At 42.4% G+C, this 14,844-nt stretch overlaps 1 protein-coding gene across 2 annotated transcripts; it reads right to left on the bottom strand.

Annotated features, from left to right (window-relative positions):
- Positions 1–3,101: 3,101 nt before the first annotated feature.
- LOC133396815 (XK-related protein 5-like) lies at positions 3,102–14,844 on the bottom strand. Of its 2 annotated transcripts, XM_061667057.1 has the most exons (13): positions 14,632–14,844; positions 12,373–12,462; positions 12,030–12,135; positions 11,652–11,818; positions 10,458–10,591; positions 10,285–10,363; positions 9,480–9,649; positions 8,761–8,872; positions 8,502–8,669; positions 8,219–8,412; positions 5,183–5,236; positions 4,833–5,010; positions 3,102–4,373 (listed from the first exon to the last, which is right to left on the bottom strand). In XM_061667057.1, exons 1-13 carry the CDS (start codon positions 14,738–14,740, stop codon positions 3,730–3,732), a joined length of 2,205 nt encoding a protein of 734 aa, XP_061523041.1. In that variant the 5' UTR covers positions 14,741–14,844; the 3' UTR covers positions 3,102–3,729. The 2 variants fall into 2 exon arrangements, with proteins under 2 accessions (XP_061523041.1, XP_061523034.1); XM_061667050.1 differs by lacking the exon at positions 12,373–12,462 and having other exon boundaries at positions 14,632–14,824.

Genomic DNA, 14,844 nt, shown 5'->3' on the forward strand with positions numbered 1-14,844 from the left:
ACTCTGCTGCTTGCGATTGGAGCTGAGATCACGTGACCTGTCACATGAACGCCGCTCATGTGATCGACGCAAAAAAACTGTGCACGGAAAATATGTAAAATAGTTCATTTTAATCAGAAATAATGATGTCATGATAATTATTTGAAAAGTATTATTTTTAAAAAAAATACAAATACACGATTGTTTAAAGCATTGTAAATCAAGCAAATAATAATAATAATATACAGTGGTTAGCACATTCGCCTCATAGTTCTCAGGTTGGCTGTTTGAATCTGGACTCTGGCCTTCCTGTGTGGATTTTTGTTTTGGTTTTGTCTGGGTGATACTGAGAATATATTCAAATCATTTTTGACGTTGTTTTCTAACCTGTGCATCGTGCATAAAAACGGAAAAATTAAGGGTGAAAAAAATTCATATTTCACACAAATGAAATAACTGATGTCAATTAAAAACTTTGTACAGTAAAAGAACCAAAAAACATAAAAGCAGACTACAGTATGTCTGTATGTGGCCAGAAATGGCCACAAACAAGATGAAAGTGGAGTTAAATTGAACAAGGCCTGAGGATTTCTTCTTCTTCTCGTGTTCATTTTGTATTCATACTTTATATTTAAGTGTTATTCATGAATCATTGTGATGTATCGCTCCGCAAAGTGATCATTCAATTTTTACTCAATGATTACATTATGCTTTTTATACTTTTCTATTGGTACTCCCGCCCACATTCCACAAACATGCCTCAAAATTGTTCATACTATGTGCGTGAATGCTTGTTTGTCTATTTGAACCCAAATCTCACCCAAAGTCACCTTGAATCCATTCCAACTTGCCCATGACCCTGATGAGAATATATGATATAGGAAATGCATGGATGGATGTTTACAATAAATCCAGATTAAAGAATGGAGCTGGCCGTATGCTGCCCATAGGCCTTACTTTGTCCACCCATGTTTTGCACACTCTACAATGTGCATGATTACCAAATACACGCACATACTGTATACCACTAAGAAAGACACACAAGGCATAATAGCAAACAACCATTCTACCAATGGGCTTTGCACAACACTCTATAATTAAAAGTATCATGCAGTCAAATGTCACATTTCGTGACTTTCATTTCTCATTTCCAAATTTTGAGCTGATGTTGATATTTTTGGGTTTGGCTGTCTCCACAGGGCGATCAAGGCGAATATACCGATTTGATAGCTGCTTTCACTCCCTTCTTCTCACTGTCAAACAGGCTTTAGAAATGATATTATTTGCCCAAGCAGGTTGAGCAAGAGCGATGGTCGCATTGCATCAGCCAGTTAATAGGGACCACAAAGAACAAACTGCTTTTCATCGGGGTTATTGACTTTATTTTGTCACATCAATAGCACAGTTAGTGTCTCGGTGCCGTCAACCACAGCAGCTGTGGAAATCTCAGGAGAGATGCGGTGATGTCTAGTGATGATAAAAGACAAAAACCGCACCATATATGTCCACACATCCCAGCTGGGTCAAAAAGAGCGAGACAAAAAATGTGGAGCTCTTTAAAAAAATGTAAAAAAAACAACAACAAAAAACAGACACACTAGCAATGCCATGCTAGATTTCAGGTAGACAAATCAGTAATAGCCCATAATGCTATTAGGAAGCGATGCACACACACAAACTATCAGTTGCAGAAAAGCACCAATTCATGACGATGGTCTGCAATCTAAAGCGTGTATATTTTCCATAAGTGCACAAAGATACATATTAGCTTCTTTATTGCTGTGGTGTTCACATCCAAGCATGTGCAATGTCTACTGCAGTATGCACAGCGGGTCCATGTGCTCCTCATGCAGATTTCTTTCATCTATGTATAATTACACATCACTTCTCTTGATATACATACAGTTTGTGACTAACTTTTCAGTATGTACTTCAAAGAGCAATTCACTTATGACTCTTGAATGTGAGCAGAACAGACCAGATTATTCAAATAAATAGCTTTCATGATATGAAACGTCGGCAGAGCTCAAATCTGTTCTGCAATGCTCCCTTATCACACAATCCCAATGAATTGAAACAATATATTTAATAGAGTAACTAGCTGTTTTCAATGTGTAAGGCGCACCTGCAGCAGCTTGAAAAATACAATATTTTAAACCCTGCCAAGCCAACTGGCTGTTTTTCTTTACTCATTTTACCATGCATGAGTTATTGATTTTTAACTCCCACCCCCCCCCCCCCCCCCCCCTTTTCCTTGCTTTATTTCACGTACGGTGTTACAGGGTGTTCTGAAACGTGGCTTGAAATAAAAATGTATTATTATTAACATCAGTTGAAAGTGCACAATGGAAACATTTTAAGTTCCGAGTTAAAGAGAAGTTCTGCGGAGAGACAGAAACTAGGGAGCAAGGCCTCAACTATTTTATGTTCTCTGACATCAGCCTCACCGTCCTACACTGAAAACCCTTGTGTGACACAAAACTCTATGACTAACACTCTGGTGACAAAACGAAACTGTAACAATTAAAAGTTACAATTTAAGTATGAAATCCTTGAAAGATAACATTTTATCATCTGTTAATGAGCGGTTTTTGTTTTTTTTAATCAAGAACGGAGCGTGTTGGTATTGTTTTGTAAAAGTAAGAAGAAGAACCCAAGTGGTTTAGAAAAGAGGCTGCAACCTGGAAGGCAGCATTGAATGTAAACTTATTTCTTACTAAGAAGACAATCTTCTTAAACATCAACATAATTCTAATTCTATTTGTTTCAAATTTGTTGTAAGTTGCCTGAAAAAGTAAATAGTTTTTTACCAAGAGAGAGATCTAACTCTTATTATTTTTAATGGAAAAAACAAATTTGCTGATTTGTTTCAGTATGCTTGTTCATTGTGATTATAGCCGTGTTGTCATTTGAAAATATGCATCACTCCCACCAACTGAAAAAAAGGTTCTACACATTTTCTGCGTACTGGTAATGAGCAGGGATAAGAAGTGCTTCATATTGTGTATACTTTTGTCATGAAATCTTATACACTTACAGGGCACTTCATTAGGTACACCTGCACCCCATAACGCAGGGGTGACCACATTTAATTTCTGTAGTGGAGAGATGGGCCAGGTCTTTCATAAATGATGTAAAAAAAAAATAATAATAATAATAATAAAATTTGCTGCAAAATACTTTATTTTAATAGTAATAATAATGATTAAAAAAAAATGTTTTAATGTTTAAATACTTCTAAATTTTGTTAATCGACCAAATGATTACTATCATTTGTGTTGCATTATTTACAATAAATCAATTTATCATTTTTTTTAATGTGATAGATAAATAAATAAATGTAAATTAATCCGTTTTAAGGGAGAAAAAGGCTAAACCAAAGAAATAAATATTACAGGACTCTTGATAATGTACAGAAACTGCTCAGTGAGCCCGATTAAAGAATGGTATGTGGCCCGCGGGCCATACTTTGACCACCCTTGCTCTAATGAGATTCAATACAAGGGTTGTCTCAATGACTCATAACAAACAACAATGTTCAGTTTGAGATGTGTTCATGAACCCATTATGTTTATTATGGCAGTGGTGCGCAACTGCACCGAATCATGCTGAGAGCTGTTTCTAATATTTTGACTATCTCCTGTATATATAGAAAAGGTAACCAAAATACTAGAATTTTTGAATATGTTTTCAATATTGCGCAATTGTCCCTAATGTTGTGGCCAGTGAGCGCTGTTAACGTCATCCTTCTTACACGGCCCTCTCTCTGCTGTCCACAAACTGAACTATCTGTTTGCAGGCGTGGGAGATGACTGGGGCGAGTGGGACTATGGGGGTGCTGGGTGTTGTGGCACTGGCAGGGGTTGCAGCACCAGGAGTGGATGCAGCAGGTGTGGAGGCGGTGGGTGTTGAGGCTGCGGGGGTAATGGAACCAGGGGTCCCACTGGGGGTCGCGCGTGGAGTCGTACCGGGTGTAGCGGGGATGATAACAACCGGGGCAAGACCTGGACTCTCTGCTCCAGTCCGGGACTGCGGACGTGAAGTAGATGCGACAAAACGAGCCTCCCTAATGCGGTAGGGGCTTCTGTAGGTGGAGATGGGTGACAGCTCAGACCCCCAGCCTAGATAGCTCCCACTCGAGGGAGAAGGTACATCGACACAGAAATATGAGGTAGTGTCTAACGGTGTAGCTGATTTCTTCTCTGGGGAGCTGATCAGGAGAGGGGAGGGACGTTCAGGTGACCAGCCGGGGGTCTTGATGTCCAAAGAACCTGCAGAGGACGACTTCTCAGTCAGGGTGGCGGATTTACTGTCGATGTGGCGCAGGCTTCCTGGTTGGGCAGGTGATGAAAGTGAAGGGGAACCGTAAATCGCACTCTGAAACTCTTCATCACCTTGAAAAGGGACAGATAAAACATGACACATAATAGGAAATAGGCGCAATTGATAGAATGATATACAGTAGCTCATCTGTGCCCTCTCACTTGGGGATTATGGGGGGGAGGAGGGTTGGATACATCCTATTACCTGATTATTTTTTGGGGGGGAGAGGGAGTGATTACTCGGTTAGTCGATGAAATACCTAAATGGTCATCTATTCCAAAGAGATTTGATAGTGACGGCCCTCCTGTCAGTTGCGCCACATTTAAAGGGAATGAGAGGAACCGCTTTGATTGGCGGTGGCACAGCCGGCCCACTCTCAGATCTGCCGGCCTTGCGCTCGTCTGCGAAATTAGAAATAACGGTCTAACCCGCCTCTGTCGCAAATTTCCGCCGCCTGACACGCAGGATTTACGCCATTCATGACAATAGAGCTCTGAGTATTTAGATTTGCGCATTGTAAACCTACAAACCTTTATCCTCTGTCTGTGGAGCACTGAAATCCTCTGTGATCTCTTCAAGAATGGCCTCATGCACCGGGATGATCTCTGGAACCAGTCTAATATCGTGGATTGTTGTGGGAGGAGCTTTCCTCACAGGTCTGGCTATGACATTGGTGAGCGCTGGCTTTGGTGGTGGCACCTCCTCTCTCTGGAGGGGGCATACAGCGGCAAAAACATTATTATACTGTACAGTATTTGAAAAAGCAGCATTTTTAACTTTTGTATTGGACTGTTCAGGTGTACTCAATGGAGTGGCCTGTGAGTGTCTTTGAATGGGAAACTGCTGTCCCTGATGGGCCCAATGATAATTGATGCAGTACCTGTGGAGCTGGGGTCACCTGAGGTCGGGGTGGCTGAGGAGCTGGGTGGAGGACCTGAGGTGGAAAACGTGGGGGAAAAAAAGAAGAACAAGAATGGCACTCAATACAGCACAAAAGAAGCTTTGCGTTATAATATTCATGTTAGGGAGCACACGGATTGGACGGTTTTCATTATTTAGTGGAAGGTTGGGTTTCATCCAACCATCCATTTTCTGAGCCGCTTCTCCTCACTAGGGCCGTGGGAGTGCTGGAGCCTATCCCAGCTGTCATCGGGCAGGAGGCGGGGTACACCCTGAACTGGTTGCCAGCCAATCGCAGGGCACATACGAACAAACAACCATTCGCACTCACATTCACACCTACGGGCAATTTAGAGTTGTCAATTAACCTACCACACATGTTTTTGGGATGTGGGAGGAAACCGGAGTGCCCGGAGAAAACCCACGCAGGCACGGGGAGAACATGCAAACTCCACACAGGCCGGGCCGGGGATTGAACCCGGGTCCTCAGAACTGTGAGGCTGACGCGCTAACCAGTCGGCCACCGTGCCGCCACGCCCAGAAATAAATTATATAATTTTTGCCTTATTCTGCCACCTAACTGACCACTAAATGACACTCAGAGGTAAGAACAGGACATTCTTACAAGTAGGCTACATCGGGACCAACTGAAAAGAAAGAAACAATTTGTAATTACAAAAAAAGTCATAATGTTCCAGAATAATAATTTCCTCTAATTTTAGAGGAAAGTCATAATTTGAGATGTCATAAATGTATGTGAATAAAGCCTTTAGTTGATAAGAAAATGATCCTACTGTAACAAGAATAAAATCAGAAGATTACAGGACATAATATTTATAATTTGATGAGGTTAAGGTTGTGATATGAGAAAAGTCATAAATTTACAAAAATAACATCATTGTATTACAAGATTAAATGTCTAACTTTTTGCAAATACTGGCGTGACATTACAAAAAAACTATTACTTTGAAAAAAAACCCACTAAGAATAAAGACGTACAACAATTCAACTTTTTTTCTTGTAACATTATCACTTTATCGTTCGACATTATTCTAAAATGAAAATATAGATACCAAAACTTTTATTAAAAAAGAAAAACTGAAATATCACACAGCCATAAGTATTCAGACTCTTTGCTCAGTCTTCAGTAGAAGCACCCTTTTGAGCTAATACAGCCATGAGTCTTTTTGGGAATGATGCAACAAGTTTTTCACACCCGGATTTGGGGACCCTCTGCCATTCCTCCTCGCAGATCCTCTCCAGTTCTGTCAGGTTGGATGGTGAACGGTGGGCAGCCATTTTCAGGTCTTTCCAGAGATGCTCAATTGGGTTTAGGTCAGGGCTCTGGCTAGGCCATTCAAGAACAGTCACGGAGTTATTCTGAAGCCACTCCTTCGTTAATTTAGCCGTGTGTTTAGGGTCATTGTCTTTTTTGAAGGTAAACCTTCGGCCCAGTCTGAGGTTCTGAGCACTCTGGAGAAGGTCTTCGCCCAGGATATCCCTGTATTTGGCCGCATTTATCCAGCAACCAGTCTCCCTGTCCCTGCAGCTGAAAAACACCCCCACAGCATGATGCTGCCACCACCATGCTTCACTGTTGGGACTGTATTGGACAGGTGATGAGCAGTGCCTGGTTTTCTCCACACATGCCGCTTAGAATTAAGGCCAACAATTTCTATCTTGGCCTCATCCGACCAGAGAATCTTATTTCTCACCATCTTGGAGTCCTTCAGGTGTTTTTTAGCAAACTCCATGTGGGCTTTCATGTGTCTTGCACTGAGGAGAGACTTCCGCCGGGCCGCTCTGCCATAAAGCCCCGACTGCTGGAGGGCTGCAGTGATGGTTGACTTTCTAGAACTTTCTCCCATCTCCCGACTGCATCTCTGGAGCTCACCCACAGTGATCTTTGGGTTCTTCTTTGCCTCTCTCACCAAGCTCTTCTCCCCCGATTGCTCAGTTTGGCCGGACGGCCAGCTCTAGGAAGGGTTCTGGTCGTCCCAAACGTCTTCCATTTCAGGATTATGGAGGCCACTGTGCTCTTAGGAACCTTAAGTGCAGCAGCATTTTTTTTTTGTAACCTTGGCCAGATCTGTGCCTTGCCACAATTCTGTCTCTGAGCTCTTCAGGCAGTTCCTTTGACCTCATGATTCTCATTTGCTCTAACATGCACTGTGAGCTGTTAGGTCCTATATAGACAGGGGTGTGGCTTTCCTAATCAAGTCCAATCAGTATAATCAAACACAGCTGGACTCCAATGAAGGTGTAGAACCATCCCAAGGATGATCCGAAGAAATGGACAGCACCCGAGTTAAATATATGAGTGTCACAGCAAAGGGTCTGAATACTTATGGCTTTGTGATATTTCAGTTTTTCAGCAACCATTTCAACATTGATGTTTTTTTCTGCCAATATGGGGTGCTGTGTGTACATTAATGAGGGGGGAAAAAAATGAACTTAAATGATTTTAACAAATGGGTGCAATATTGATGGAAAAATGTAAATACGTTATCATGTGTTGTGCTTTTCTGCTTACTTCTAGTGAGAGAAATGTTTTATCACTGCGTGCAAGCTTTCTCCCACAGGATGAGTCATGCGTTTGCAGGTGCAAGGACAAATTTGAGCAGATTAGTCTTCCTGTGTCTTCATAAGAAGTATAGAATTCTTCTACTGTCTCAACCACAACAAAGAGTGTTATGTGCTGATCAACAAGCATGTATGCCCCCACCTTTATGTCGTTGTAACTCATATGTAACAAGGGAACTGCCCTAAAGTAATAAAAAGAGAGAATCCGGCAGAGTGAACTCAGAAAATGGTTGGAGACTGTAACGAAGTACACTCTTGGCCGTTTTTCTCCTTGCAAGTCTGAAAACTGAACTATCTCTGTGTCTGTTTTAGGTGTCATGAACCTGACAAATATAACAAAGAGTGAACATTTTAAGGGTGTCTGAAAACCTTCCGTTCCCACTGTAAACCTGACTTGATTCGAATACTTCAGCCACGTGAGAAAAGAACAAACCTGCGGTACACGACGATGTTCATTTCCGTAATGAAGCTCTTCACACAAACCCATGAGTCCAGCGAGACCGCCTTCTCCGTAGACCGACCAGATCTTGGGCACGTCCCCCGTCTTCAGAGCCAAACGAATCAGCAGCCAGTGATGATGCCTCCAGCCCTCCCACTGGGGTGGGAGGTCCATCAGGGTGCCACCTCCTGATTAGATTAAAAGCCACATTCATGATGATCGATCGCTGAATTCCTACAGTAAATGACTGATCGGTTAACTGAAAGGCCAAACAGACCTGACAGTGTTGCATGGCGATGAAAAGTAGGCGTGACTTTCTCCTCCAACGAGAGTATAGATCCACTCTCCATGCAGGCGCCGCTGATCCCTCTACGGCGAATACTCTGGAAGATCTCAAAGGATTTGGGGTGGAGGAAGCGATAGTACAGAACCAAGGAGATCACACCTGTAGACATAAAGATGAACACGTGTGAAGCTCGGCGATAAAATGTAAGGAAAGAAATGAAAACTACTGACAGGCACTTAGCTCGCCTCACCAATAAGGAAGCTGCAGAGGACCGCGGTCGGGATGGCCACCGTATCCCAGGACACCATGCTGAACAACCAGGACGAGGCCAGCAGGAGGAAAATGTTCTCTAAAAACATTACCTGAAGTATTGGAACACACAACAAGCCTCAGAACTGTGATGAAGCTCTGTGAGCTACTAAATCTGTGATTTCCCACTTTATCAAGCCAAGGCACATACCCTTGCCGATTCACAGTTCACTCATCACATATTTACCTGTTCACTTTTTTCCCGTGGCAACTATTCTTAGCTTTGTGCTGAAAAACTCACCTATTTGCTTATTTTTGTGCGCTTTCTGTAATGCCCTAAGATGCCACAAGATAGCACCATAGCCCCGACTAATAGGAAAGTAGTAATTGGTGTCAAGGCGGTATAGTTGAAGTGATACATCTCAACTGAGACAATAAGCTCTTTGTTTCTTGGGGAAGAGATAAATCTAACTTGGGTTGTTAGTGGCATTTACATGGATTGTTAGAAATATGAAAAAAGATACATTATCTGTTGTCAATAAATAATTTTCAGGCCAATGAAGTGGAAAGGAGAATTTCCCACAGCTTAGTAATGCGCCGCAGCACGGAGATTGGGGATCACTAGTGCACTAGACCTCCGTGCTGCCATGCTGACGAACAACGTTCATTAATTAACACACATAAAACATAACACACACACACACACACACAGTCACGTACCAGGTAGAAGCCAGCCATGCGCAAGCGCGACGGACCGTACTTCACGTTGAGGAAGAAGAAGATATGAATGGCCCCAAGAATCAGATTGAAGAGTCTCCAGCGACTAGTTGAACGGATGATGTCAGTCTGCTGAGACACCATCCAAAATGTTGTCCCCAACCAGTGCACACCTGATGCATGAAACACACAAAGTCAAGACTTAATTCCAGTATGTTTTAAGTAAGATTCCCTTTACCAAGGCCACTATGCCAAGCTATTCCATATTACTGTAGACTGACTGCACTATTTTATGCTGTGCTATAGTATGCTAAAATATACATTGCTATACGATATTATTTCAAAACGCCAATCCCTCCCAACACTTGAGTATAGCGACAGACACATTAGGCCTCACGCGAACCTTGTTTTTTACCGAAAAAAGTACAGAACATCGCAACTTGCAACCGCCGATTGTCAAGCAATCACTGGTTTCTTTCCTATGTACTATATTGTGCAATGCTATAACATGCATAATATGACATCATACTTGACTGAAGAGTACTATATTATGCTATGCGAAAATATGCTCTGTACAATGCAGTATTTTGCTATGCTGTGTAATTCCATCCTATATTATGATGAGAGATAGAGATAGATAGATAGATAGCTAGCTAGCTAGATAGATAGATAGATAGATAGATTTCTGATGCTGTCTTATGAGAAATAATGTTATGTAATATGACTTTTGTCTGATCTCTGGCAAAGTCCTAACTATATCGCCTGTGCCTTGAGACCATCGAAGCACATCTGCTTTATACAGACTCACCTATAACGCCAAGAATCCAGTGTTTGAAGACCCGCGTGAAAAGCATGAGGACGCCGAATCGAGACCCCAACATACTGACCTGTGCACACACAAACATACATAGCACAACGTACAAGCGCATCTTGAATTGGTGAGGAGTGTATCTTGTCAGAAAGGCTCATAAAAGCGCTCACCCTCCACAGGAGTCGGCAGAAGATGGCAGCAGGGGTCATTTGCAGGTGTCCTGGTCTGATGAGGGAACACGCTCGGGCATACAGGACCAACGCCCAGGCCAGAGATAACAAACACACCGCGAAACACACGGATGCTGGAGGACGATAGAGAAAGACAGGAGGTGGAGAACAAATGAAGTGTGGAAAAAAGAAAATAACTCAAATAGACCATGGCTACAGAATAAGATTATCTTTAATACTGCCCAGGGAACTTTCTCTCTTGCAACATCTGGCCTCCACGCTTTAATTCATCAAAGAAACTGTGGACATACATTGGTGCTTATGTTTTGGTTAGCAATAAAGTTCCAATGTGTCGTGTGTGTGAACTTAGATCATTATATTTACTACCCATGTTTTTACTGTCTGTTTTCTTTTTTGTTTTCTTTTTTACTGTTTTATGCATAACACGTCAAAATGAGTCTACGACATGGTTTGATAAGTAAACGCGATTGAATGGAAAGGCAATACGTGGCACAAGGCCTGCAAAATGGGTGGATTTGAAATCGGCATCATTGTGGCATGGTTTTGTCAATCAATATTCAAGGACCTGCCCACTTCGTCGTTGATACCCACCCACTCAACTCAGCTGAACGGCTACGCGGCATTTCCGGGTTTTAAGCGAGCGAGTCCCAGCCATACAAATACAGACTATACTGTAGGTATAACCTACATATGATGTGTTTTTCAACAATACTAAACTATATTTATATATATTTGTTTTATGTAACTGTGGCGGATGAAATAGTGAAGCTTGTATTCATTATCGCCAGCGACGATCATCGCGGCAGGTTCAATTCAAATGGATGGGGGCAGACTATGAGCATAACTTCAAGATATCCTCCTCTCTTTTAGTTTTCACCCATGCCCCCTTTCAGAACCCGTTTACAATTAGTGGGACAACAACCCAACGCTTGGTGAATTGTGCTTCACAATGACAGGAAGACATCGAAGGACGTGACGTCGCTATGAATGCTTGGCCGGCCCAAGCTTTTAGGCGCGAGTGGACACCGTGATATGGACTAATCAGAGTCACTTTTTAAATTGGGGAAGATGAGCGCTCTGTTAGCGGGCCAGCCACAATTTGAGGAAATATGTCACGCTTACAGCACTTCCTCCCATCACACAAAAATAATAGTATAACATTATCGTTCCTACCTGGAGATTTGATGCCTATATCAGTGCAGATGAGCACGTAGGTGTGCAGCAGTGTTTCGGGGAGGGTGACCACCAAGGCCTCCAACATCCGTAAGGCGGACACATCAGCCTGTTGCATGATCTCTCCGTACACGTCCATATCTGGAAGACGCATGCACTCCCACAGCCTGCCAAGGCCACACAGCCATCAAACACTGTATCCTTGGTCCTCCCAGTGTGTCAGTGTCACCTATACTGTGTAGCCGTCACACTCATGTACAGTGGAAATAGAAGGTGAACACACCTCTGTTGCAAAATCAGCTTCTTCGCATGTGTCCACTTTCTATATCCACTGTGCATTTAATAAAGACAATTCACTTTATTTAATGCACGGTGTACCTTTTGAAGATACCCAGGTGCAGTATGTGAGTCCAGGTGAGAGACTTTCTGCGGATCTTTCCATCTGAGAGGTACCATCGGTAGCTGAGCCACTGTGGACCCCAACCTAGAATCATAAAATCCAAACCAATCAGTAGAGAAAAGCCCTATCTATCTATCTATCTATCTATCTATCTATCTATCTATCTATCTATCTATCTATCTATCTATCTATCTGTCTATCTGTCTGTCTGTCTGTCTGTCTGTCTGTCTGTCTGTCTGTCTGTCTGTCTGTCTGTCTATCTATCTATCTATCTATCTATCTATCTATCTATCTATCTATCTATCTATCTATCAAGCTCACCTGGTAGCAGGAAAAGTGCAGTGAAGCCAGCCAGATGGGCGTAGCAGTAGTTGTGACCCACCCACAGATAGTACACAAAGCAGTAAATCACTGGAATAAAACAAAAAGGAGATTTACACTATTATGCAAAGGCCATCCATGTAAAGAGATTGTGGATAATGAAGCGTCCAGTGACCGTAGTTCTTGAAAATTCTGTTGATTGTGTGGGGGGTTGATTGTTGAGTAATTGTGTCGTTAATCAATTGAGGTAAAATGGAGGGAACTACACGGCTCGAACTAATACTGTTGATTTGTGAATTTGCTGTCTAAAGAAGGCTAAACAGGACTTCATCAATGGGAAGGTGAGCAAGTTCCACTTAGACCTCCATTATGGCATATTTATACTGATATGGCAACAGGAGTTAAATGGAATAAAATTAAACAATCAAAACAGGAGTAAAGGAAACAATCATCACAAACAAAACCAAAAAAACCTGGTGTGCATGAGAATCATGTTTTATTTATTTATTTTTCCCATTTCCCTTTAAGGGCTCTGCAATCTTTGTGGATAAGAAAATGTAGTCAAATGACCATCGCTAATTGAAAGTTATTCTATAACAGTTGTGTGTGTGTGTGTATATATATATATATATATATATATATATATATATATATATATACACACACACACACAACTATATATATATATAGTTATATATATATATATATATATATATATATATATGTAGCGAGAGAGAGAGTATGTATTTGAAGTAAAAACATTTAATATTTAAAAAAAAAATCATCTTTCATTAAGCATTCTTTTTTCATTAATGAAAACTTCCATCCATCCATTTTCTATATCGCTAGTGCTCGTGGGTGAGCTGGATGCTTTTCCCAGCTGACTTTGGCAGTGACATGCGTGATTGGTGAGGCACTGACTAGTCACGTGACGTCTGGAGCTCAATGAAGCTCAACTCAACAATGCCACGTGCTGGTTGTGGCACAGTACATACCAGACTCCACTGTGCATTTTTTGTGGCTTTTCTGGTCGATAAGAAAGACTAAATGTTACACACTTTCATTAAATATATTAGACAGTCTGTCTAATATATCTGCCTGAATGGATGTGTGCGTGGTCTCTTGAAGCATCATGGGAGCGATGACTCAACACGGCTCGTAACCGCACTTCCTATGCATTTAAACAGGAAATGTGAAAATTCATCTATTTTAATGATGAAATCATTGAAATTATTGGATCAACGTAAAGCACGGACCATAGAACTAAAATGGAACAATTTAATGTAATCATAAGTTTTTTGTTTTTTTTTACTATTCACATGCAGTGGAAAGGAAAGACCACCAGGGGGCAGTGCGGCTCTGCCTCACTTGTCTACCCTGACCACACGTCACTGGACTTTGGGTGAGAGGAGAGGGACACCCTGGACTGGTCACTTGAGGCACATATACTCAAACAACCACCCAGACTCACATTCACACCTATGGAGAATTTAGAATATTCAATGAACCTGGCTTGCACGTTTTATCGCTTGTGTATATGTGCCCTCCGATTGGCTGGCAACCAGTCTAGGGTGTAGCCAAAAATAGAATGGTCACTATCATGTTTGTATGTGATACTGTTTCTACATATTCCCCATATAAACTTGCCATTAAAAGTTTATATCAAGCTTTCCCTCAACAAGACCAGTTCCTCATCACCATTCGTACAATACGACCTCTGCAATGATCTTCATCCCGTCTGAGGCATTATAACAGCTCGGCCTCTCTCCTTCCTTCCCCTCACACATGAAATCCAAACCTTCACTCTCCTGCTGCATGGGCAGGCTGTACCGCCATAACTAGGCCCCATCCTGGGGTACGCCCATCCCCTCAACACCCTGCAAAAAAAGGGGTCCTGACATGTGCCAGCATGCTCCTGCAGTATGCAATGTTATTCCTGAATAAAGAATTTTAGGACGGTGCAGTAGGGAGGGGGTGGAAGCATGTGGCATGAGTCTGCACTTTTGCTCATGCAGGGTGTAACATCGTGCACTGCTGCAGTCCGTGACGTCACACAACAAACACACAACTTTCGCAAATAGTTGCACCAATTCTCCACCATCCATCCAGTGGTACAGTCAGTCAGAAACGATGTGTCATCACTAGTCTCGTCACAGTGTTTCTGTAGGTTAGTGCATGTGAATGTGGATGCATGCATGCATGTTACTGTCCGTTTGTGTGTGTGTGTGTGTGTGTGTGTGTGTCCCAGGTAGGACTCACGCGCCGTCCTCTCTGCGACAATGAGGATTGCAGTGAAGAAGAACACACAAACTTGGCAGCAGGCCATACAGGAGCCTCCTTGGTTGGCAGGTGCCGAATAGTCCCTCATGGCGGACCCCCCGCCCCAGACACACACGCACTCAGCTCCGGAACAGACCAGTCCTCGTAGGAGGTTGGCGGGCCGCGGTCGTTCTGGTCCTGTCCTGGAGAGGT

This window comes from Phycodurus eques, chromosome 2, assembly GCF_024500275.1.
Source record: "Phycodurus eques isolate BA_2022a chromosome 2, UOR_Pequ_1.1, whole genome shotgun sequence".
NCBI classification, from domain to species: domain Eukaryota; kingdom Metazoa; phylum Chordata; class Actinopteri; order Syngnathiformes; family Syngnathidae; genus Phycodurus; species Phycodurus eques.